Source organism: Danio rerio, chromosome 17 (assembly GCF_052040795.2).
Source record: "Danio rerio strain M-AB ecotype USA chromosome 17, GRCz13ab, whole genome shotgun sequence".
Classification (NCBI taxonomy): domain Eukaryota; kingdom Metazoa; phylum Chordata; class Actinopteri; order Cypriniformes; family Danionidae; genus Danio; species Danio rerio.
In genome coordinates, this window is record NC_141037.1 from 22,950,125 (window position 1) to 22,977,582 (window position 27,458).

General features: G+C 34.9%; 2 protein-coding genes across 16 annotated transcripts in view; one reads left to right on the plus strand and one right to left on the minus strand.

The window, feature by feature from the left end:
* Window positions 1–27,458, plus strand: part of ikzf5 (IKAROS family zinc finger 5) — a 260,718-nt gene that overhangs the window by 41,654 nt on the left and 191,606 nt on the right. For 10 of the 14 annotated variants that reach the window (XM_087288792.1, XM_087288802.1, XM_087288790.1 and 7 more), the window contains exon 2: window positions 21,751–21,787. The exons of the other annotated variants lie outside the window; for them this stretch is intronic. The gene's annotated coding sequence lies outside the window, so the exon portion shown is untranslated. The remainder of the gene's footprint in view (window positions 1–21,750; window positions 21,788–27,458) is intronic. 14 annotated transcript variants of the gene reach the window in all.
* On the minus strand, window positions 762–13,436 carry gpr26 (G protein-coupled receptor 26). Of its 2 annotated transcripts, XR_015513357.1 has the most exons (4): window positions 12,462–13,436; window positions 9,025–9,138; window positions 1,646–4,301; window positions 762–1,397 (listed from the first exon to the last, which is right to left on the minus strand). XR_015513357.1 is itself a non-coding variant. In XM_087290392.1 (3 exons), the coding sequence occupies exons 1-3, from the start codon at window positions 13,130–13,132 to the stop codon at window positions 4,037–4,039; spliced, it is 1,050 nt and encodes a 349-aa protein (XP_087146518.1). In that variant the 5' UTR covers window positions 13,133–13,436; the 3' UTR covers window positions 762–4,036. The 2 variants fall into 2 exon arrangements, 1 of the variants encoding a protein (XP_087146518.1); XM_087290392.1 differs by having other exon boundaries at window positions 762–4,301.

Here is a 27,458-nt window from a genome sequence, read left to right on the forward strand (position 1 = left end):
GGAGGAAATCTGTTTTAAACCATTTCACAAAGTAATTGTCTCCCTCACATTCCTATCATTTTCTCGCGCTTTCTCCTACTTCAGGATTGAACTTTCAATGCGTTTTCCTTTTCTCAGGGAAACTTTGACCAAATACACAAGATATTTAGAGCATAAATAGGACTGTTGCTTGTAATTTACTTGCCTCTCGCTCACCGATCTGCATAAATCAGCCAAAACCTCAGCTCTTTTCAAATCCACTGTTTATTGTCGTCAAAGTCACAAAGATATTTACGTAGCAAAATTCAAAACTACATCTTATCTGTTTAACAAAAATAGACATGTTTCTTCCTAAGGCTTTACTTTTGCACAAAAGAATAACATTTAAACATGTAATTTTATACACCCTCAAAGTGTAACAATGTTCCCATTTCCAGATATCACATAGTCGCACACATACTCATACAAAAAAAATAAAACAATGTACCATAGCGTGACATTCAGATATAAATGACCCTGTAGAAATCGTTTACTCTTTTAAAAATACAAAAAAATGTATATGCATATGTACATAGACACAGAACAGCATTGTAGAACTCAACAGAACAATTAGGGCAAGAAAAAGTGTCACTTTTTTTTTTCTCTCTGTTTCAATATTTTGCAAATATATATATATATATATATATATATATATATATATATATATATATATATATATATATATATATATATATATATATATATATATATATATATTTGTTTTTTTTTTCTTCTTTTTTTTTCTGTATCCTGTGGCCAGTGTTCCCGCACAGAGAACATTAATTAAGTAAACTCATATGACAGCACTTCAGGCACTTGCACAATATTTTCACACATAATTTTCAGAGGCAAGTAAGTAAAAGAGACTGTTTATGCTGTCAGAATCAACTTTTTTTTTTATGATTTTTTTTAACGATTTTTTAAAAACAAATTTCTGTTGTTTTACTTTCAATAAATACTTAATATATCTCTTTTGTACGCTTTGGTTTACACATATATCTTAATTTTTCCTACAATTCTCTTCTGATATGGCCTTGTTTACGCCTTGTTTTTAAAATGTATCTTGGTTGATTGGATCCATGGCTGCAAAGCTACACCAAACAATGCAGGTTTGGATTATAATAAGTACTAAAATGTAAATTTTGTGCTTTTTACATTATTTTACTTATTAAGTTTAATCATCTCTGGCTGGAGCATGTGAAGAACATGCCCTATAATGTTGAATAGAACTAGGGCTGCACGATATATCGGTTGAGCATCGTTATGACAACGTGCGTGTCCGCAATAGTCACATCGCAAGATCCCAGCAAACAATGTTGTGTTTAATATACGTCTAATAGACATCAAATATATATATAGACAGCTTGGCTAAAACAAGGCTAAACTTGGGCTGTCAGTGAAAATCTAATAGACATATAAGAATAGCCCGAAACTAGTTGTCAAATAGACCGATTAGACAGACGTTATATGTGTAGTCGTTAATTTCTGTTTATTTGACGACTAGTCTAGTTTTGGGATATTCTTACATGTCTATTAGATTTTCACTAACAGCCCAAATTTAGCCTTGTTTTAGCCAAGATGACTGTTTAGACGTCTATTAGACCTCTATTAGACATCTTTTAATAACAAAACATGCTTGCTTGGATATGCAATGTTAGGTTGGGATTATAGATGGCCAAGAACCACAGGTTAAAACATGAGATTTGTGGAGACTCTGCAAAAGGTAAGCATTATAGAGTGAAAGTTAATTATCTGCATGTGTTTTTAAGGCCTGTGACTATGTAAGCATTTTAGGAGAATTCAAAGCATTTACTTGTTTAAATTTATTAAACAAGTTTAATAAAGATTTTACTGAACAGTTCATATGATGAACACTATGAATTGTTAATTTACATTTGATTATTCAATTTCTGGTACTGAATACTGCTTGACTCGAGCCCCGGCTAGGTCAGTTGTCATTTCTGTGTTGAGTTTGCATGTTCTCCTCGTGTTCGCTTGGATTTCCTCCGGGTGCTCCGGTTTCCCCAACAGTCCAAAGACGTGGTACAGGTGAATTGGGTAGACTAAAATTGGCCTTAGTGTATGAGTGTGAATGTGAGTGTATGAGTGTTTCCCAGTGATTAGTTGCAGTTGAAAGGGCATCCGCTGCGTAAAACATATGCTGGATAAGTTGGCGGTTCATTCTGTGAAATTACATTGCAATAAATTATATAGTGCGCAGCATAATTGAGTGCACCCCATTATGAAAATGAATATTTTTATCCATTTCTTAGTGAATGTAGGTAATATATATTGCTGCATTTAAACAAAACAGATTTATTAAACAGATATATTTATTAAAATAATATTTCAGTCACCAAACATATTTAGAAATTGAAAGGTGATACAATTAAATTCAAGCCAAATATTGCAAAAAAAATGCAACCTACAAAATTAAGAAAATTTGTAATATTTTTTCCTCTTTTTTTATTGTATTTAATTTTTTTCTGTAACATAAATTTGGGTGTAGTTGTTTTTGGACTTATCGTAAGTTATTTTGTTAGATAAGCTCCAGGTTTGGCTTCAGTACTGACTAATCTAATGTACTGTATATGCACAAATATAATATTGTATAGCTTCCTATTGAAAATATGAATTTAAAAGAGAGATTTGTGAGTGGTGTACTCAAATATGCTGAGCACTGTATTATATATTGCAGAGAAAAAATATTGCAATACCAAATGTTCCAATATCGTGCAGCCCTAAATAGAACTGTAGGTGATACTTGATTTTTGAATGTTTTTAGATTTTTGAATGTTCAATCTCTGAAAGTGGTTGAAAATTGACGACCTCAAGATGTTTTACACACCATTTACACCTGTTTTTAACAATGTCCACGTGTGATCCTTTCAACAAAAAAGCATCTTAAAACCAGAAATAAACATTGGTTAAAAGGGATAGTTCACACAAAAATGAAAATTCAATTTAGTGGTTCTAAAACTTTGACTTTGACTTTTTTTTAAGCTACCAACATTCTTCAAAAAATTGGTAACACTTTATTTTAAGTCAATTTAAGTATTATTAATAGACTGTCTGCTTAATGCCTGTTGATTCTGCTCCTTTATGACTATGAGTAACTTTGCAAGTACATGTCAACTTACACTAACTCTAACCCCAACCTAACAGTCTACCTATAATCTAATGAGAATTAGTTGCCATGTAGATACAATGTAACCTAAATTCAAGAAATGGACCATCAAAAAAAAGTGTGACCAAAAAATCTTTAGTGTTCAACAGAAGAATGTAAATAAATTTCAATATTTTTGGTTGATCTATCCCTTTAATTTTTAATAACTTTGTATAAATTTCAGCTTATGACGGTTTAGTTTTTTTTAAAGTTAATATTTAAATAAAATAAATAAAGGCACCATAAGAACAGGTTCAACCTTTGTTTTGGGACTTCATATCTGAACCCTGAAGAATGCAATACATGCTACAAAGAAAAATAAAAAAACAAAGCAAAAAAAAAAAACTGTCAAACATGCCATCGAGTTTCACTAAAACGTCATATAGAAAATACCATTTCTTATTCTGTTTTGGAAAACTCACAACATTAGAAGCGACCTTTTGTTTTCTCACATTTGATCATGTGATATAGCAGTCACTATTCATAACAGCAATTTATCACTAACACAAGAGACAAATTAGACTACGTTTAGATATAGGCCTAACATAGTCTCTTGTTATGTTGGCTACTAGCAGCTTTTGTGGAATGCAGCTTTACAGAAGTTTGACTTCAGTACTGATTGAGAAAGGAAGGAAGAAAGGACGAAAGAAAGGTAGGATGAAAGAAAGACAATAAATATATATATTAAGAATCTTTTGCTACTAAAATCTCTAGTGCTACAGCTTCGTCTTGAATTCTTTTTGAGTGGAGAAATGGTCTCCCGCTGTCTCCACTGCCTTATTGTTCTCTCTCCTTCCTAGAGTGGAAAGCTCTACCTTTGTGGATCGTTCATCTCTATAGCAACAGGAGTCCTCAGTCTTTAGGTCTGCCTTCGACATCCCCGTGTTTTCCGATTTCCTTGGCTCTCACAATCTTTCCATTTTGCTGCTGATGCCGGGAGCCGTTCAGCGAGCTGCGCTTCATGAGTCGATTGATGATGTCACTGCAGGTCTTCCTGTACTGGTGGCGCAGGAGAGAGTAGACGAAAGGGTCGCACGCAGCTTTACTGTAAGCCAGACTCTTACACAGCACTCCCCAGTATGGATTAAATGGCTCTGTCAGAAACAGCTCCACAATCCTAAAGTCACAACACACACATATATGTGAGCAAACCAAGTATGTGGATCTGATAGTTACAGGGACAGTTCAATTAAGTTCAGAGTTATTTCTATTGTTCCTTTTTGTAATAATTATTGTTTAAAGCTGCACAATATGTCATTTTAGCATCAATATCTGTGCTAAGTGCACATCTGCAATAGTCACATTGCTGGATCTGCAATGTCCAATCAGGATTTTAGTTGAGCAGGAGTTAAACACACACATGATTGTTGCGTAATTGCAAAGTTTAACCATAAAGTTGCTAAAAAAATCATTTGCACCTGTTTTAAGGGCTGTGACTGTTTATGCATTTCAAGCCACTTTAAAGCATTTAGGCACAGAAAAAAGTTGCAGTATCTTCAAGGTATTTAATTGTGTCATTTATTTTACATTTACTTATTTAATGTGTGTACCTGAATGCTGTTAGACTATCGGGAAAACCATAAAGCATTTATTTCATTTGTAACTTTTAGGGATGTGACGAGATCTCGGGCTTTGAGATCTCGCAAGACTAAACTGATAATTTAGTCTGATGCTCCATCATGAATATGATGGAGCTTGAGGGTGAATTTAGCACTGAAGACTGGAGTCAGGATTAGATTTGAACAGTAAATCAAGCACTTTGCACACACCTGAAATCCAGGGTGGCCTCTGTGTTGCGCATAACTCATTTGCTTGGGCAGTTGTGACGTATTGGTTTTTTAGAGGCTGCTACAACTGCTGCTACACAAATTTGTAATCATGCGACGGAATAGCACTTCAGATATGCTTAAATTCATAATCATCATAAACAGAAATCGAATTAAGACATGTGGAGTATTCCTATTTTGGTCGCGTTTTTGAAGTGCAGTACAGTCATGTAAACACTTAAACTATTACTGTCGTGTAGGACTTTTAGTCGCATTTTGCGACAGGATACTCTCTCACACACACACACACACACACACATGGCCGTTTCATCACTGAACACATGTAAAAGTAAAATTTGTAGAAAACAGTTTCTCATTTCTCTTCAGATTTCTCGTGAAGCTGTACAGGGGAGAAGCCAATCAGAAGAGTTTATAGCTAAATATTTAGCAGTGTTTGTTTGTCCTTTATGCCACAATTAATTAAAATAGAAGTAAAAAACCATTTCTTACAAGTTGATTTAAAAAAAAGCCCCTGAATTGTTTTGCATTTTGCGTTTTTTTTTTTCAGTTGAATTTTTTTTTTCAAAATTTCAGCAAAATTTTTAGCAGTGTTTGCATGTATTTTACTGCATAGAATTTGTTAAAATAAAAGTAAAATAACATTCACTGCAAGTTGATAAAGCACCTAAATAGTTTTGCATTTTGTAATTTTTCTTTTTCTTTTTTAGATGAATAAAACACTATTTTCCATTTATATATTTCATCATTGAAGATTTCTTAAAAATACTGTAAAAGTGTGGAATAAGCATCTTATCACACCCCAAGTAACTTTACTTTACTGTATTTACCATTGCTTGTGATTAGGTTTATTACATTTTATGCAAATTCACTCCACTACAAAGTCATCCTATTGTTATCCAAAAATATTCTGAAAATATTCATTATTTTTAAATAGAGATATTCATTTCAATGTTTTTTTCCAATATAATTTAAGCAGCCCTTGATCCCAAGAGGCTTTAAAAAAGATACATAGTACATTACATAGTACTGTAAAAACCAATTAGTTAAGACAACTCAAACCATTTGAGTTTGTTCAATATGAGTACTGTGAACTTCATTGAACTTGAAGTAATGAGGTATTTAATTAATATTTTTAAATTAATATTTAATTTAACTCATAACCTTCAACACTGAGTTTAAAACTCTTGTCAAATGAGTAGTATTATCTTTCAGTAAATTTTGAGTTAAATACACTCATTTCATTTGATAGTTGACTGTTGGGTTTTACAATGGAAAAAATACTATACTATGGAAGTCAGTGGCTACCGGTTTCCAACATTGTTCAAAATATCAGGAAGTTCAATAGGTTTGAAACGAGTGAAGGGAAAGAAAAATGATTTTGAATTTAAATGATGACAGAATTGTAATTTTGGGTCAACAATCCCCTTTGAAGTAAAGTATTATACAGGTTATGCATTTAGTTTAACAGAGGTTGTAAATGCAGAACAATCCCTGTCATCTGTATGCTTGTGTGAGGGATAATCTGTGACCTGAACGAGACAACAGTTGCTCATAAGAATTGATTTGACAGGGGCTTTGAAGAAGAAAAGCTGCAGCAAAAGTAAGGGGTAAACATGACAGTTCATCCTGCATTTTCTCTGAGCTCACCGAGGTTATATAATAACATGGCAAGTCAGGAAGCCCTTCTTCACTTACAAGACATACAGCCATTATATTTTATAACTTGTAGGTTATTTTAGAGGAGACTAGTTTGAGATATTTCAGTAAATCTGTCTGTCTACCTGTCTATAGCAATGGTCTCAAGCTCAATTCCTGGAGGGCCACTGCTCTGCATAGTTTATCTCCAACCACCTCCAACGTTCACCTGCTTAATAGTCTTTAGTCTTGAACACCTTGATTGGTTGGATGAGCTGTTTTTGATTTGATGACCATTGATTTTAATCGTAAGAGGAGACTGATTGAGGGTAAGCAAACTAGTATTAATGGAGAGGATGTTGAGAGTGATGATCAGTATAGGTATCTGGGAACTGTTTTAGATAATAAATTGTCCTTTTCTGCTAATACTAATATGTTGTTTAAGAAGGGGCAACAAAGATTGTACTGTTTACAGAAATTGAGATCTTTTGGTATAGATAAATCACTCATGTGCATGTTTTACAGTTCATACATTCAGTCATTGTTATCCTTTTCTTTGCTTTGTTGGTTCAATTCTCTAAGTGTGAAAAATAAGAGTTGTTTGGAGAAAATTGTGAACCTAGGAGGAAAAATAACGGGGAAAAACCAGATGCCCATGGCTCAGTTATACCAGAGACAAGTTTTGAGTAAAGCTCAGAGTATTCTGTCAGATGATTCCCATCCTATGCACCACGAGTTTTATCTTCTGCCCTCTGGTATTCGATACAGAACTCCCATTAGTAAAACAAATCGTTTTAAACATTCATTCATCCCCTCAGCTGTAAAGTTTTTAAACTTAGGGTAGAATTTGTATTGTATGATGTACTTTTGTGTATTGTGTGTGACATGCTTGTATGCTGCAACCAAATTGCCTTCGGGAAATGAATAAAGACTGACTGGCTGACTGACTGACTGACTGACTGATTTGGGTTGGAGCAAAATTCTGCAGAGCTGCCGCCATCCAGGAATCCAGTTTGAGACTTATGATCTACATTATCTGTTTGTGTTGATGTTTGTTTTTCTATCCGTGTCTATATTTTGAAACAAGTTGAAGGTTTAATATGCTTATATGGGATTTAAATGGGATTAATTTCGGACTCCAAAAAAAAAAAAAAAAAAAAAATGCTCCATCGTCCTACTTGACCAGTGATCAGCGGTCCATTCTTTGTACCTCCCATTCTTGATCTTTTGATCTTGATAACTGATCTCTGGCTAATTTGGTTCTTTAAAAAGTCCGCGAATCAGATAAAAATGTCTGGATGAACTGATCTGAAATCGCTGCGCGTTGTAAAGGATTTATCAATCCTTGTAACCATGATCAGCAATCCAATGATTGGCTGACGGCACAGCCGCATAATGACATCATCTGATTAATATTCAACTATCCAGGTGGACAAAATAATATAAAATTCGTAGTAAGCGGTTTGTTAAATATAACCTTTGTTGTGCACTGCAGGCTTTACACTTTCATGTGTTAATAGTATTTAGTCATTTATTTAGAGAAGATTTTCTTTATTATGTACTCTCAGAAATAAAGGTACACAAGCTGGTACCTTTTAAAAAGGTACAAATTTGTACCTATAGAGTCCATATTAATACCTCAAGGGTACATAGTAGTGCCTAAAAAGTACAAAAGTGTTCAAAAGTATATACTTTTGAGGTACCAATATGGAACCTTTATGAACAAATGTGTACTGTTTGAAAAGGTACGTGAGCTGGGGTAGTACCTTTTCAAACAGTACACATTTGTTCATGTAGTAGCCTAGGCCTATTCAAGTTTTAATGAATTTAGCATCAGAAAAGCTTTTATATCGGTAAAAGTGTCTGCAACTTTTGGGAAGCATCAAATCGCCGTCATATTAGCTATCATAACGTGTATGATTGCATAAATTATTATTCCTTTTTAAATAAAAAGTTGAATATTGTGCATGTCTATTAGACATTAAAAGTATTTGTAATTCAATAATGTTTTAAAATGGTCATGGTCATATTATAGTTGTTTTTCATAATTTAAATTGTTGCATATTATTGAAAAAAGTCAGTAAATAAATTAACTACTGTTTTAGTTTGAATACATTTTATTTCTCCTTTTGTATTTTCAAGTCTAAAAATCTTTCTGTGTTAGGGCCTTACAAAGGTAATGATGATTCACTAATGTTGTTCAGTAACAAAGGGTGTAAAATGTCTCAAATGCCCTTGGTCTCCCTTAAGCAGTATACTACACAGTGTCCTCCAGCTTATTAGAATTACATCAAGCATGCAGCCAGCTAATAACATCCAGGGATCTCGACCTCGCCAACAAATTAAAACTATAATAACAGCATGACTGCACAGATGCCGAGAGTCGGGAGCCCAGGGGGAGAAAAGCAGTCGGCTCACCTGGTGATGACATAAGGGCTGAAACAGACCACGAAGGTGCCGATGAAGGTGCTAATTTTGCGGGTGGCTCTCTGTCTTCTCCTTTTCTGCTCCTCCAAACAGCGCTGACGAACACTAGGCAAACATTTTAAGCTCAGTTTAAATGATATCTGCACATTGTGCATTGTTCTTTTATGTACTGTACAGTCAAAAACTAAAAACTACAGGATACTATAGTTCATTTATGTAAATGTGGATACCAAAATAAAGTAAAATGTGATGCACTAAAGGTCTTTATGAAGTGGACTTAAAAGCAATGAGCTGAAGAAGCTGTAGCAAATCTTTAAAATTATTAAGTTTAGGTTTGCATTAAGCTGGTCGTCAGCAGAGACTACAGGCTGTCATTGAGGATAAACGTGAACCAATAAAGTATTGATAGTTGTGTAAATATTGTAAAAGTTTCAGTTGTCTTAATTAATACTTGTAGATTGTGATTCACTACATGCTGTACCTTTCTTTCACAGTTATCTGAAATTATCAGGATGTATTTTCAAAGGTGCCATAGAATGAAAATCTAGATAAACCATAGCTGAGTTCAATACATGGAAATGACATCTTGTGAGCCTTAAACACCATTGTTTTCTCATTTAAATGTAACACCTTCGAAATGTACAATCTTGGTGGAAAAACAGGCCAATTTAAACAAAACACAGACTCTCACAATCCACATGGCATCATTTAATATGCAAACCTCAGGCTGCTTCTGACTGGCCACAGTATTTCCTACTGAGATTACAGCAATGATATCCCCATTATTTTGTAGTTTGCCTTAGCTTGTATTAAACATGCTATGTATGTGGGACTTTTTGTAAATGGGAGAAGCATAAAAAAGATATAGAGATTATAAATTGATTATTATTAGCACCACTCCGAAGACACAAAGTAATTTTTATTTTTTTAGTTTAACATGTATTTTGGGAAATGTTCAGCATATGTTTGTAATGAGGCAACAAACACATAAACTGCTGAGTGTAAACTGTGATCATTTAAGATGTGGTCTGAGAATCAAAAACAATATCTGTGCACCAGATGAACCATATGTCATCACTGACATGATTAGAAAAATTCTGACAAAACATTCAGGAGATATGACAGATGTGTCCCATAGAGTCAGGATATTTGCCAAAGCTGTTTTCATGATTCATTGAAATGCCACATTGGTTGGCACACCTGCAGTGGATTATTTAATGCTTGCTTTCGTGGTCAATTGTGTCAAACTGAAGTATGGCATTTTTGGATGATTGCTATATCAGTCTTTGGTTTGTATTGCATAAAGACCAACAGCTGGCAGTGATTTTTCCCTTTTCTCTGCATGCGTAGTGCTCTTATACGCTCCCTGCCTGAACACCAGATGTGCTCATTACATGTGCTGTAAAGGACCGTTGCCATTTGTCATTGTTGGTTTATTAATTATTGTGGTCGACTGTTTGCCATTCAAAGTCATCTAGAGCTTTGGGCATTGAGCTGATGATCTTTAGTTTCTGACAAGCACAAATGTCTCTTGATATCTGTTGGCATTTGAGAAGAGGTGTGTTTACATCAGCCGTCTCTTGTGCCTTGCTATTTGGTAGAAGAGTGCAAACATTTTTATATTTACTTTAAGCACTGGTTGATTTTAAAGCAAAATTGTTGATTGTGGTTTTATTTCTGGCTAGTGTCACTGCAGCGGATATATTTGTGAAGGCTTTAGTTTGATTTAGGGGTTTAGAAAGAGCTGTTGATGTGTTTTGATTTCATGCACACTTTTAGATGGAGACTGTGAATAGAAATATGACTTGGCCAGTTTAAATCCATTTTGATTAACAGAAATTAGTTGCCTTCACTCTTTAAATAGAGGATACAAAAATAGTTTTTATTACATCGATGTCATAGAGGAGCCATTCAAAGATTCATAAAGAACATTTCAGTAAAAGGTCCTTAAAAGAACAGTTGTTTTTTTTTTAGCATGAAGAACAGTTTAATAACTTAATAAACACTTTCCCACTGTAATGAACCTTTGTGGATTTAAAAGTTTCCATGGATGTTAAAGGTTATTTATGGAATCTGCAATGCCTGAACCTTTAATTTTTTTTTAAGTGTTTGTCAATCCATTACCTGCAAATTGATGGACAAGAAGAATACATGTCTTTACATTTATGGTATTTGTTTTTAACTCTGAATATGTTTTAAAAATGCAGCTGGTTCCAGTGGTTTGTGTGCATTATTGAGTTATTCAGGATTCAGTAGGTTGAAGTCCAAAACAGAAACCAGATCAAGAGGGCTGTGGACCAAATATGTGGTGCTGAAATCAAGCAGCTCGGTGTATTTTCTCTGAGCCGTTTAAACTTGAACGCTGAATATGTGATTTAATATCTATGTGCTAACAATTCTTAAATTATAGAATCTTTAGAAGAGAATAGTTATAAGAAGAGTTATTAAAAGAGTTTTTTCATTGTTTAAAAAGTTACTTAGAAAAGAATTATATATATATATATATATATATATATATATATATATATATATATATATATATATATATATATATATCAGTTTATTTAACCACATATAGAGTAAGAATATATAAGGGTAGTAACAAACATCTTAATTATACAGTATAATGAATCTAGATTATTTCATCAGATTTCAAGTGGACTTATAATTAGATTAAATTGTTTTAAAACGTTTATAATCTGATGGATTTCATGACTACATATTATTAACATAAAATCAGTCAATTCATTCATTGATTTCATCCTATTTTTTCCTCCAGTAAGTTTTCTGTTTTTAAAGTGTTTCATTTAGATTGTTTTAATTCCTCCTCGTACAGAATGGCCGTATCTAAATCATTGTTTTATCAGTCCATTTAGACCTTAAATACAGCAGGAGAAATTCTCAGTAAGTTTCTTAGATGTACCCAAAATGGCTCTTCTATAACAAAATCCATGCATTTCTATGCAAAAAGAGAAAAAGAAGAAAAAATTTTAATAAGGAAGGATGGCAGTATAGAGAATGGGGTATTCCCAGAATTTCCCTTTCGACCTACATTATTATCAAAGCTTATTTGCTTTGTTAACGTGGTGGTCTTTGTGTTTGTATCACTGTCTCCGTGTCATATTACATAGCTGTTGCATTTGTCTATTTTTGATGGAGTGTGGCCTTCCTGTCTTTGCCTTTTTATTGTTTTCTATGAATTTACAGCTACAATAGGCTGTCATATTCTTACATCATCGTCACCGTATTTGGTTTCAGAAAGGGGATTTGCAACGATGCATACATAAAATATTTGGGGTTCACCTTACAGTGAAAAAAGAAAAGTAGTGTTTTGTTATTTTTTATGTAGTGCAAAAAAATGTAAAGCATCTGGACTGTGGTTAAACCAGTTAAAAAAAACAGTATATGCGCACAGTATATGTCCTTACCTCGGGTGTATGTCCACCAACAGTACGAGGGTTTGCATGGTGATCACGTCTATGCGCTTGCAGTGAAAGCGCGCGACTTTGAGCACTTTCAGATAGGTGACGCAGAGTACCACCGACACCAGCAGGAACGTAAGCGAGTGCAGCACCAGCGTGTAAATCGCGAATTGCGTCTTGGCATGAACAGCCCTGCCGTTACAGAGCGTGCACGAAGCGTACTGCTGATGGTAGCCCACCCAGGAGAGACACGCGGCGACCACCGAGAAGGATAGCGAGTGCACCCACGTGTAAGCCAGAGCGATCACAGCGTCCCGGTGACGGATCCTGGAATGATAACTCAAAGGGAACACCACTGCAACCCACCGGTCGATGCTGAGCGCAGCCATACTCAGCATAGAGTTGGTGGTCAGGAAAGTGTCCAGAAAGCCGACCACCTGGCAGAAAACGTGTCCTCCAGGGTGCGCATTACTTAGCACCCCGAAAAGAGTCAGCGGCATGCTGGAGGCGGACAGAAGCAGGTTGCAGAACGTCAGGTTGAGTATAAACAAGCCAGGGACCTGCTTGCGTATCTCTGCATTGTACAGGAAGCAGATCAGCACCAGCACGTTGGACAGCACCGACACTACGATGATCAAGATGAGGAGAAAGGAAAGCGCGAGCTCCGCTGTGTGCATGATGTTCCCCGCTCTTTTAAAGCCCCCAACTTTGTAGTGCAACTCCAGGACAGTTCATGACGGGGAACTAAACTGTATCAATACAACTTGTAGATCCCCGGGCGTGATATCCAGCGGCGCGCGGCTACTCGATGGACGGCTCCCCATAGCTCTAACCACCGTTTAGTCCGCGAAGTGTTGGCACAATCCATCCAAACAGTTGGAACGCGAGATTTCAGGAGTGGACGCTTAATCCGCTCTCCCTCACAACCCTGAAGGAATGTCACGCGCAAGTGCGCAGTTATGGTTTGTGCGCTCTTCTAATGCAGAATTCGCCCTTGAAGCAGCTTTATATGTCAAAATGTCACCCCCACCCCCCCACACGCTATCACGAAATACCCACACGTGACTAGCGTCAAAGGAATCGTCAGGGAATTAAAATAGTGAGGGGACTAAATTTAGAAAGTGTTTATATTTGTCGAAGGGAACTCTTTCACGTCACGATGAGGCAAAAGCCCTGGGTCTCGTGGTACGATGTTATCTTCGCTCGCCTTGCGCACTCAGCTTCAGTCTGAAAGGTGCCGAAGAGCTGAATGCATTTATTTAGAAACACGATTAGTCTTTTTTTGCATATTTTGTTTTAACATTTGTATATCATGGATGAGACTGTGTCTGAAACTTTAATATTTCTGTATTTACATGCTACAGTGCGAATGATATGAGGTCAGAATTTAGTTTTTTATTTACAAATCAATGAAAAAAAAAACACAAAGACATGTATACAAAAACCTTTATCAAAAATGGAAGTTATAGTATAGGATACCACAGCAGAGCATCCCCGCACACATGGCTAAGACATAAATATCACTTGTTAAATGGATAATTCATTCCAAAATGAAAATTAGCTGTCAATTTACCCACAGGCCATAAGATGTAGGTGACTTTTTTTTTTTTAATTCAGCAGAACATACTGAATACCAGGGTGCAAATTAAAGGGGGGTTTGGGGGTCTGACCCTCTAATTAATGCTTAATCCCCCCTGAAGAACATAAAAGTAGATGTTTTAATAGTTTAATAGTTGAGAAATAGTTTGCTCTGATCTGTATCTTAAATAATAGTAATAATTAAATTATAGAAAATGTAAATATACATTTGACCTCCCCCATAATGGTTCATACCATTGTGAATGCATGTTTGCGCCAACAATTTAAGCACCAACAGACAGCATAAGTGTTCACAATACATGTGTCTTGTAAAATAGGCTTTTGAACTATAGGTGTCCATTAAACTTAATGCATAGTTTGTATGTTTTAAAACACTTGCCCACATGGAAGTTAAACAGTAAGTTAAAAAATATGTACCATCTTTCATAGTCATGCAAATAGGTGAAGGAATGCAAACCTGTCATCACTTATTCAATAATTACAAATGTCATTGAGAATCACTCAATATCCCTCAACTCTAAAACAAAAGTTTGATTAATAAATTAGATGTAATTAAAAAGATAATTTTGGTTCACTGAGGCATATTACCAAACATAACTGAAAAACTTGACCCAACCCCAATCGTCAATGTATAATTTGCACATTACTGGATATTTATTTATTTATTTTTTTTTTTTTTTGCAATTATGGATGTTGATAATTTTGTGAAATGCAATCCAGTAGCTTCCAGGATTAAGAGTAAAAAAATAAAAATAAATTAAAGGAATTGACATATTGGGAAGCAAATGATATGACTGTGCAAGAAACAAAACATTATTCACAGCATTATTATCTCTAATCTACAGCCTCTGAGAGACGCATAAAGACAACCGCATAGAAGAACTTTTTACAATTTATCACCACAAATCACAGCCATTTTTTGTGTTGCCTCAACTTTTGTTGACCCTCAAAGTCATCAAACTGATTTGATAAGTCACCAAGGACTACAGTTTGAACAAAATCTTTGGCTTAAGAAAAAGGCATTTACAGTACATGTTGGAGGGTATGAGAGTAAAAATGAAAAGCAAATTTTACTGCCTTAGACATTCTGTTCTCACCATGGAGAGAAGAACATTGTAATTTTAAATCATCATCTCTAATCACATATATGATTCATATCAGAATTTCCAGACAGGGTGAAAAATAATCTGATTAACTGAGAGCTGCTCTTTTCAACAGCAAATGAAATAGCTAGCGGCAGAGACATAGAGAAATAGAGAGCGAAGGGGGGATTCGAGGTCTAGCACCTTGCGACTTTTAATCAAAGCTTTGGTAAAGTATCGATTTAAGTTACCTTTGGGAGAAGTATGCTGTATTTATTGTTACAGCCAAATCGTTTCCAGTGCACATATTTTGTGTGTTTATTATCAAACAGAATTGAAATTTGCAGCATTTAGAGATTGCACTTTAAAAATGTGACCTTCAGTTTATATTTTCACAATCACACATTTAGTATATATACACTATCTGAACCATATGAGTTCAAAATGCTGGACTTTTTAAAGATGTTTTAAAATATGCAATCTCACAGTTATAATGAAGTATTACTAATCATAAGGCGGTCTATGCCGTGACTTGGCACTGAATTGGAGTACTAAAATAGAGAGCGTGTTTGAGGAGAGTGCTGGGCTTGATGCATTTGGCTCTTGTTGGCTTGGCTGCGGGATATGTCAGCTGAATTTCCTGTCACTTTGTGTCCATGAATTTGTATGTGAATTTGTTCATGTGCACGTGTCTGTTTGAGTGCACGTGTGTACAGTATTTTACAGTATGTAGGGCACCACTTTATTTAAAGAGACAGTTCACACAAAAATGACAAATCTGCCATTATTTACTCTCTTCACTTTTTCCAAACCTGTTTCATTGATTGACAGCCACGTATTAGCATGTCTTCTTAGTAATGCATGTAATCAGACCGACAAGACGTGCAAAGCAGCTGGGATGAAAAGATCTGTTAAGCTCTGTCTAATCATCAATCATCATTAAATGTGATCAAGAATGAGTTTTACAAGTTTAAAAAGATTTCAAAATAGGACATGTTTGTAATGAATTACAGCAATTTTACCATCTTTAATGTATCACCACAACCGCATATCAGTACAATTATAAAGGAAGACGCTTCAATCACAGTTTGTGGACAGTAAATCGAGTTTTTTGCGTACATTAACGTAACGTATATCGATACAGCAGTGTATTAATGTGTGTCCGGTCACATTTGCCATGCAAAAGCAGTGCAAAGTTCATCGTGCCTGCTGCGTTTGTGTGCCTGCTGTGTGTATGTGTGCGTGCATGCATGAACTTTATAACAACATTGTGTGTGACTCATCGTTGCAGAAAGGCTTGAGGTAACTCTATAACAAATACAACAAATAATCATTGGGAAAGTTCCTACTGTAGTATTTCTCACAAACATTACTTGAGATTTTCTTCCTTCTTATCTGTTACTGAGCTGTTTATCTGACGCAGCCGAGGCAGAGATTGAGGCACACTCTGACAGGCACATGGAAACAGGGGGAGGGGAGAATTAGAATGAAAGCCACAAGCAACAGAAACAGCTACATAGTGTTCAAAGCAGAAAATTCAAATGTTCTAAAAGATATAATGAATATTCTGATGGGTGTTTTGAGCTGAAAATTTACAGACACAATCTGGAGACACAAAAGACGCATCTTAAATCTTGAGAAAGGGGTCAAATAGGTGCCCTTTAAAAGACCAATAGATGTTTTTTGGAAATGGGCTCATTTAACAAGTGAGTTTTACCATTTTTAAACCCATTCAGCCAATCTCTGGGTCTGGCAGGAGCACTTTTATTTTAATTTAGCATAAATCATCGAATGAGATTAGACCAATAGCATTTAGCTTAAATAATTAATGAGGTTTAATCATTTTCCCTTTTAAAGCTAGACTCTTCTATAGTTATATTATTTACTAAGAGAGAAGGAAAATTAAAAATTGCTATTTTCTAGGCCAATCTGGCTCATAAAGGCTGCAGCCCAGGAACCCACCATGGGGAGGGGCCTACAGATGGCAGATAAGCATAATAAATACAAATTAATGTTGTTTTAATATTATTTTAAGGTTAAACACTTATTTATTTAATCACTTTTTTTGAGGAAATGGCAAAACAAATGGATGTGAATTCTATAGCCTTCTAGTGATTGACAGATGTGTGGGTGATATTACACAGTGCTGTTACCTAGTTACCTAGCTGGGGACTATTTTCAGGTGCTGCATAATATCATTGCGCCTGCTATAGCCGTGGTACTAAAGCAAAGATCCTTAATTATTACGCCAGAATGAGAGTATAGTTTTCAGCCTTAACAAGATGGAGACAACTGAAGCGATTGCTTTTTACTGTTTGTGGCCTGTTGGTGGAAGGCCAGACAGTGATTCCTGAATGAGGACATTTGAGTTCGGCGGTCTAACTACATAAGAGTCGGGCTTTAATTAGGAACAGTATAAAATGCTGATGGTCTAATCTGTTTCAGCTATTTATGCTAAGCTAAGCTAAAAGTGCTCCCATCTGACCTTCCACGTGAAAATTTTGAGTGAACTGTCCCTTTAACTACATATTTAATTCGATCACACTTTTTAACTACGTGGCATGAGAATGACATTTAAAGTTTTTCCCCCTTCACTAGATATTTAGCTGGAGAATTAATTTTGGGTTCTCCTAATTTGAAAGCAGCCTTGACATTTACTTTAACCAGAGGATCAGTTTACATCCATAACACACACGCAAAACACACACCAACTCACACATCAACTCTAGTGCATTTCCATCTCACTCACTGCATTGTCTTTCTTACACCAGAAATCACTGTTTGCACTGCAGCATGAAGAGATGAAACACACACACACACACACACACACACACACACACTCATTAGTGGCCACGAAAGTTCGCCGCTGTCCTCTGTTACCACGGAAACTCCCACGCTGTCTGGGCAGTGGGTGTGTGGTGGTCCATCCCATGATCCTTTGTGACAGCATGAACGATTTGGACCAATCAGTGGAAGCAGAGCACAGATCTCATTATTCTTCTTGAGGGGGCGACACGGACAGCCTGTCTTGATGCCAAACATAGGCTTTTATCTCTATCTCTTTACTCCATAATTCAATACATAAAAAAATCTAATTTGTTGCTTAAATATTGGTCCAGATCACTTAGCCAGGAAAAATGAGACTTTACGTGGAGCCCTAATCATCTTGTTTCTTTTGCCTTGAAATTCATTTTTTAAGTTTTAATTTTGTTATATTATATTGGATTACAGGTAAACAAATAACTAAATGAAATGTTATTTCAGAAATTTGTTTTAATTGGTGCTGTCAAATAATTAATCACAACCAAAATAAAAGGCTTGTGTGTGTGTGTGTGTGTGTGTGTGTGTGTGTGTGTGTGTGTGTGTGTGTGTGTGTGTGTGTGTGTGTGTGTGTGTGTGCACGCATGCATGCGTGTGTGTGTGCGTGTGCGTGTATTCATTATATGTATATGCTGTATACATATAAACCTGTAGAAAATGCAACAGTTTTATATTATATATAGATGTTTATATCTCTATATAATGTGTATTCGATGAGATTATTTTATATGTATCTCACGGTTCGGATCACACTACAGTTTTTGAGTCACAGATCCGACAATATCATTTACTTTAATTTGTTTAAAAATATCACTGCAAAACTCATTGGTTTTAACAAACATAACTTAGAACCTGTAGTTTTAATAAAAATAAACATCAAGAAAGAACCAGCTGAAAAAAAGTAAGATTTTCAATACACAAAATGATCATTGCTGCTGTTGCTGATAATGCTAAACATAGAAATCTAACATCTTGTACAAAATATCTCATTTATTTTCAATTAATGATTCAACAGTTCACACATAAAACCTCTTGTTTATATATATATATATATATATATATATATATATATATATATATATATATATATATATATATATATATATATATATATAAATATATATATATATATATATATATATATATATATATAAATTCACATATGTTATGCATTATATAAATGCACATTTTAGTTTTTTGGATGCAATTTAATTGCGATTAATCGTTTGACAGCACTAATTGTATCATTGTTATATTTGTCCACAATTTTTAATAGCTTATAATTTAACAGAATGAATATAATACAATATAATACAATACAATACAATATAATATAATATAATATAATATAATATAATATAATATAATATAATATAATATAATATAATATAATATAATATCAGTAATATAATATAATATAATATAATAAAATATAATATCAGTAATATAATATGTGAATTATATTATATTATATTATATTATTATTATATTATATTATTATTATATTATATTATATTATGATAGTCCACAGTTCTCAAATATCAACAGACTGACTAAAATATCATGAAATAATATTTATTTCACAGATATAGTCTTGCATTATCAGTAGACTGAAAATCTGATTTAAAATGCCATGTAATGTTACATTAGTTCACAGTTGAGGACATTTAATATCATTTGACCAGTGCAGCTTGCCAGCCATGCTTTGGCTTGTTTGTCCTTCATATGTTGATGTTGGGCTGCTGGTATCTGTCTTGCCACAGGACATAATCTACCTTTAGTCCACTGGATTCATGTTTCTAAATGGCACATTAGCTGAAGCTCCGCAAAGAAACCTTCATCGTTTCCTTCTCGCTGGGTTTCTATTGTCAAACACAGGGAAGTGTTGAGCTTTAATGTTAATTTTTTTCTATATTTCTTTCTCCAACATGACACCATATCAATCTGCACCTATTAAAAAGGCTGAGAATTGAAGGTTGACCGAGCCCAGGGCAAGGACAATGTCCAAATGATCCATTTAGATGTGCATATTTTGTGCTCCAGTGGATTGCACTGATGTTAATCATGTTGAATTGGATGATGCCATTGTTTCTATATCCCTGAATATGAGACAGACATATGTGTGTGCTGTAATTTCCACAAACCCTGGAAATGTGAGCGATGTACGCATGATCTGCACAGTAAACACTATGAAATGTAATACCCTGAGGATTTAGATGCTCTGCATGGGGTTCCATTGCTGGCTCATTCTGCCAGATTCAATATGGTTGTGTGTGTTGCATATGATGCAAGGCTTGCACCTACAATTCAGGCTCTGTCAAGTCATACTCTGGATTTCAAAACATCAAGAATGACTCTGTTCAATTAGTTCTTTGGATTTAGTTTTCATTGTATTTTGTGCTACTTTTTAATTTAGTTTAATTTTTTTAAAATATATTAATATAAATATATGTTTAAACTAATAACACCCTCTCATGCCATTCCAATCTCCTGAGATTCATCTTCAAAACACATTTTACATTTTAGATGAAATTCAAGAGCTCCCTCATTCTTCGTAGTCAGTAATAGTCTTGGAGATATTTAAAGTCCAGAAAAGGAACCAAAAACTTTGTTACTTTAGTGGTTCAATGAAAAATGTAAGTATGGTTTTGTCTACTGTATATATTATCTCCCACTACAGGTCATGTAGTACAATGTATTGCCATTAGAGTGAGCAGTAAAAACATACAAACATCAAATTCATACATTCATTCATTTTATTTTCCGCTTAGTCCCTTTATTAATCAGGGGTCGCCACAGCGGAATAAACCGGCAAGCATGTTTTTACGCAGCGGATGCCCTTCTAGCCGCAACACATCCCTGGGAAACAGACTCTCACTCACACTCATACACTATGGACAATTTAGCCTACCCAATTCACCTGTTCCGCATGTCTTTGGACTGTGGGGGAAACCGGAACCAGAGGAAACCCACGCGAACGCAAGGAGAACATGCAAACTTCACACAGAAACGCCAACTGACCCAGCCGAGGCTCAAACCAGTGACCTTCTTGCTGTGAGGCGACGAAACAAGTACTAAATTGTGCATAGAAAACATGCATCCTAATCTGATACAATAGATGATTTTTATTTGAATTTTTATTTTTTTGTGAGCTAAAGTGTGTTCTTTGAGGTTCGATTTGATTGATTTTAGAAGCACAGATGTCAGATGGAATGTTTTGATAATGTTTTTGGTTTCTTTTCTGGACTTTGAAATTGCTCTGGACCATTGCTGTCTATGAACAGCCAGAGAGCTCTCAGATTTAATAAAAATATCAAAAATTGAGTTTTGAAGATGAACAAAGGTCTTGGGATTGCAATGGCATGAGGGTGAGAAGTAAGAAGTTTAAATTTTTAGATAATCTGATGCTTTTTCCAAACATTTGCGTTTTTCTGCTTAGCCAGCCCGATCTCATTAGGAAATGTAAATATTTTATGTACTGTCAGAAAAGTGTCTAAATTCTTATGATTTCATTCATATGAAAACACACCCTCAAACCCCAGCCCTAACCCAGCCCCTCACTGGGGGATTTGCACATTTACTAAAATGTAGAAATGAATACGAATTAATTAGAAGTGAATTACAAAGTAATACGAATTAGCCACTAAATCAAAAAGTTCAGAAATATTGTGAGATTGTGTTGGTTTAACACACAAGATGATCCTTTTGAAGAATGTTATTGGAAAGAAAACACTATGAAATTAATGGCTATCATTTTCAGCATTTTTTAAATTATCTTCTTTTGTGTTCAACAGAAGAAAGAAACTCAAACTGGCTTCTGACAAGTGGAGGGTGAGTAAATGATGACCGAACTTTCATTTTTAGAACTGTCATTCTAACTTTAAGGTGTCTGAAAAAAGAAAGAAAAAAAACATTGTAATATGCTGAAATGTGCAATGAAAGTATATGTATGGTTTGTATGGTTTTTGGTAGTTTAAAAAGATTTTTCATATTTATCAAAGTTGTTTGTGTATTTATGGCTCCATCTGGTGGTTGAGCAATTATTTTCCAGTCCAGTCAGATGTAAAAATCGAAATGCAGTGGTCCTGACTGTTGTTAATTATGTACACACTGCATTTCTGATATCTTATCATTATTGTGTTCTGTTTGAACTGGAGCTCTGACCAATCAAATATTAATACTCATTTCATAAGCAAAAACATCTGTCTGAAAATAAAATGTTTTGAGCTGCACACACAGGCACCTACTAGGCACTGGACTAACAGGCTTGAAACATGGCAAACTTAATGTTTTCATATGAACTATTATTAATTTAGCAAATTGTAGAAATCTATTATGCATGGAATATTCATGTGTGATGTTATGATTTGGGAAGGTCAGAAGCTTTTTTTAGATGTTGCCAGATACTGGCGAGATGGAAATAAACCAATTTGCTGTGTGGAAGCAGAGAATCCAGCATTCATTCCTGTCTGCTCATCAGTGTCACTGTAAATCCTGCTTGACGGAGCAAATACTATTTTTGAAAAATGTGGTGAAAAACAAGCAACAAGAGAGCTCATTTCAAACATTTCATTTCACACCGGCCCTCATCGGGATGTGGAAATGGCCCGTTTCAATCTTGAGCCCCTACAAACAGATCAGATTTGAACAGACCATTTTTTAATAAACAGCAAATGCTGTATTTATACATTTATATTTTTGTTGAAATGGTAAAAACATGCATGTCTGATACGATTAGGCCATGAGCCCTGTAATACACCACAATGTATAAATGTATATTTTAATTGAAGTTATGCATATAAAAAATATAGGGTGGTGCAGTGGGTAGCCCTGTCGCCTCAAAGCAAGAAGGTCAATGGTTTGAGCCTCGGCTGGGTCAGTTGGCGTTTCTGTGTGGAGTTTGTATGTTTTGCCCTTTTCTGCGTGGGTTTCCTCCGGCTGCTCCAGTTTCCCCAACAGTCCAAAGACATGCGGTATAAGTGAATTGGGTAAGCTAAATTGTCCGTAGTGTATGTGTGTGAATGAGAGTGTATGGGTGTTTCCTAGTTCTGGGTTCCAGCTGGAAAGGCATCCGCTGCTTAAAAACATATGCTGGATAAGTTGGCAGTTCATTCCGCTGTGGTGACCCCTGGTTAATAAATGGACTAAGCTGAAAAGTCCTAAACTAAAAACACAAACTTGCAGATATTACAGAAATATAAATACCTGATATATATTAAAATATATACATACCTATATTAGGCTACAGTCCCAAAATAAAAACACAAACCACAATGAATTAATCCATTGATTAAAGTACATTTTATTCCTAGTTATACAGAGATAAACAACTTTTTTCCTTTTTTTTTAAATGAATGGGTCTTTTAAATAAATAAGTCCTTTAATAAAAAAGACTAATTATTATGAAGTTAAATATATCTTATTATTGATATTTATAATTATACTTAATGCAATGCCTGATATGATTATGCCATCAGTTGAGTTATAAAAACAGAAAGCACAATTAATAAATGTATATAATAATTGAAATAATGCAGATATATCAGAGCCTGAAATGCATTAAGAAATATGCATACCTGATATGATTAGGTCATTGGTCTTTTATTAAAAACAGAAAACGCAATTATTATATTTACATTTTAGTTGAAGTAATCATTTTTTATTTATCTGGGGGGGGGGGTGTATTTAAATTAAAATTATATGGAAATGTTATTTAATTAAATTTAATTATTTAATTAAATAAACCGAATACATAATTACAGACTCACCAATATAAAAAACAAAAGCAACATTTTTAATAAAATGTAATGAATGGGTGCAATGAAGGGCAGATGTCTATTTGAGGAAACTTAAAGGGATAGTTCGGCTAAAAATGGAAATTCACTCACTATTTACACAAGTGGCTATAAAACCTTATATTTTACCTTTATTACCTTTATTCTTTTGAACACAGATTTTAGAAGAAAGTTGAACATCTGTAAACATTGGCGTCCATAGTAGGAAAAATCTTACCTAAATGCTGACACTTACAGATAAAACCATCATCAAGTGGTTTAATCAAAGTCTTCTGAAGAGACCGATTGATTTAGAGTTTTATTCACATTTAGATTTTGGATCAGAGTGTCTATACTTTTGTTTGAACAGACTTAGAAATCTGTTTATTTGCATGTGCGTTTGGAACAACAAAGGTGACTAAATGAAGACATCATTTTCATTTAGGGATGACATAACATAGGAATCTCTGTCCTACACAGTAACAGTTACAATCCTGCCTCTATTTTCATTAGATTAAAAATCTCTTACTAACCAAGTTTAAACTTGAGCTTTGGAAATGTAATTTGGCCACTAGAGGGAGTGCTTGAACTTCACTGAAACCATTCTAGCCTCACAAGTCTGTCATCACTGCTCAACAAACCTAATAAACACATCATCGGCATCCCATAATGCTCATGTGTGTGTTGTGCGGGCACAGGCCCAGGGGGGGCAGAGAATAAGTGCTGTTTGGTCTGTCCTCAGAGGTCAGAGTCAGGGTTAATCTGTGGTGTTTAGCAGGACTGTGAGGCCACTATTGTGTGACTGAGTTTAAAAGATGAATGCCTGCTCAAACCATGAGCAGAAATGACAAATAAACTACTAACAATGACTACAATACTATCCACACCAGCAGATCATATAATTTTGTTTATTATTTGTGCAAACTGCTTCTTTTTGTTTACATCTAATTTAAATGCTTTAACGCTTGTCATCTGCTGTTTTAACACAGGGTTGATTCTGATTGGATGTCAGAGTTTGTTTTGTTTTTTAGTTTATAATTTGGAACAGCATTTTAAAAGAGGTTTTAACTATGTTCTTTCTTTGTGACAAGTTCAGTGGTAGTGTTTACTGCTATTCTTTATTATCACTAACATCATATGTAACATCATATTCTAGACAGAATATTGGGGCTCGTCTGGCTTGTTTTGATTAATTGCTTTACAAAGTACATTTTATCTATATGGGATAAATATGTAGAATTATATCATTGTACAGTTACATCACTTATTCAATTTACAGATAAACCAATCGCAGATTTTGTTCTGTGGTCTTATGAGACAGTAAAGTGTCTGTCAGATGCATACCCATTATGAATCTTGCTAGAAGTAATAGGTCATCTGGGTAATTTTGACTATACTTTTTATATGCAAATATACGTCTATTGTCACATTGTTTTTCACTACTATAAAGTAGGGAAGAATGCAATTTTGGATCCTGGAGAAATTCTATCTTTATTGTTCTCATGTATTTATCTTTTTTTTTTGTATTTAGCATACAAATAAGGATAATTTCACACACTCTTAGAAAAAAAAGGTATTAGGCATATAGAAATATTCAAATTGAACCAATAAAACTTTACACTTGCACTCATCGGCCACTTTCTTAATACTGGGTTGGACAGCCTTTTGCCTTCAGAACTATTAATCCTTCATGACATAGATTCAACAAGGTTCTGGAAATATTCCTCATAGTTTTTGGTCCATATTGACATGATAGCATCACACAGTAGCTGCAGATTTGTTTGCTGCACATCCATGATGTGAATTTCCCGTTCCACCACATCCCAAAGGAGCTCTATTGGATTGAGCTCTGGTGACTGTGTTATTTTCAAGAAACGAGCCTAAGATTATTTAGAATTTATGACATTTATCCTGCTTAAAGTAGCCATCAGAAGATGAGTACACTCTGCTCAAGGGATGGAAATGATGAAAGTCACTTAAATCACCTTTCTTCCCCATTCTAATGCTCAGTTTTATGTGCAGCAGATTGTCTTGACCGTGTCTACATGCCTAAATGGATTGAATTGCTGCCTTGTGATTGTCTGGTTAGAACTTGGACAGGTGTACCTAATAAAGTGGCCAGTGAGTTTACATTACCAAGGCAATAGTTGACAAAGACAAGAGTTAAAAGTTTCATTGCAGCACCACAGTGGAAAATTAAACTGTTTCTGTGCTGACCGGTTCTGCACTGAATGGAATGGTTTAGGAAACAGTAGTGTTTGAAGGAAAATCCAATCCTTTTCTGGAATATATCTGGACTCTGTTTCTGTTTTTAGAGGGTCAGAGCTCTCAGATTTTATCTAAATTATCCCAATGTGTGTTCTGAATATGAATGGAGGTCTTGGGGGATTTGGAACAACATGAAAGTGAGTAATTAACAACAGAGTTGTAATTTTAGTGTGAACTAATCTTTTAATGCATACAGATTAAAAAAAAAAAGTGTGACATGGATAAAATCAGCTGAACACTCTGGTTCATGTTTTGTGTTTTGTTACAAGTAACTTATATTCAAAGCTTTTTCTTCAGTGTATAAAGGTGTTCACAGGGCAGCTACTAATTAGCACTCATTACTAAACTGTCACATACAGTAATTAAGCTCCTATTTAACAGTAATTTGGCTAATTTGCTGATCGAAGTAAAAGTAGAAACAAATTAAAGTACGTTTATTATAATCCTGGACCAACCAGAGCATAAATGTCTAGCTCAAGGGCACAATGAAGATACAGTTTCATTTTGTCGGTTTTTAAGCTGCAGTCTTTCAGCTTTACAGTTTTGAAAACCACTCTGAATGAAATTAGATTAGATAGACTATTAGTAATAGTTTTTTTTAGGCATTTGTTAGGCTGTAATAAGCATTTGTTTAATTATAATCACATCAATGTACTTGTTGTCACACCATGAGCAGCTTGCGAGGGGAAGTAAGGGCTCTTAGCTAAACACAATGAGATCCTCTGATGACCTTTCAAGTGTTGCAGAGGAATGTAAGCAGATCAGGCAGGTATGTGAAAGAGATCGTCCTTGTGAAAACCGGGCTTGTTGGAACTATGGCGCTTTGAACGGAAATCTGTAATTTTAACTATCAAGGAGGAGAAGGTTGGAAAGGTCGACAAGAATCATAACTGTTTTCCAAAACTATACATGATAGTATTGTTAGCTGTGACTCAAGTTGTTTGTGAGTAGGCTTCAATGATATAGATATTTTGGACTTTTCCTCTTACTGAATGTGTCTCTCCATCTCTATTTATCTGTACTAGGGTGAAACGGTCTGTTCGGTGAATCTGCCACTGGGTGTAAGATGATATTTTCGTCTCTCTCTCTGCCGTCTTAGTGTCTTTATTAGCAGGTAATGTCCTAAAAGAGGATTAGAGGAGGAAAAGGAGAGACGTGGTCCTGTGGATGGATGAATGGCAGAAGGGATGGTTAAAAGAGGGACGGGAGGTTAGGTTAAGGAGAAGACGAAAGAAGAGATCCCAATGCTCGGGGATATTTGGGGAGATTATCTGTATGTCAGATAGATGTGGAAAGACAGACATTTAGCCTAAGTATTAATTGAGTAAAGTGAGGGTGTGAATTATGGCCTATATACTCACATATGAATGTAATTTGTATATAATGTATATGTACAGTTGAAGTCAGAATTTTTAGCCCCCCTTTGATTGATTTATTTATTTTTTTCGTTTTAAAATATT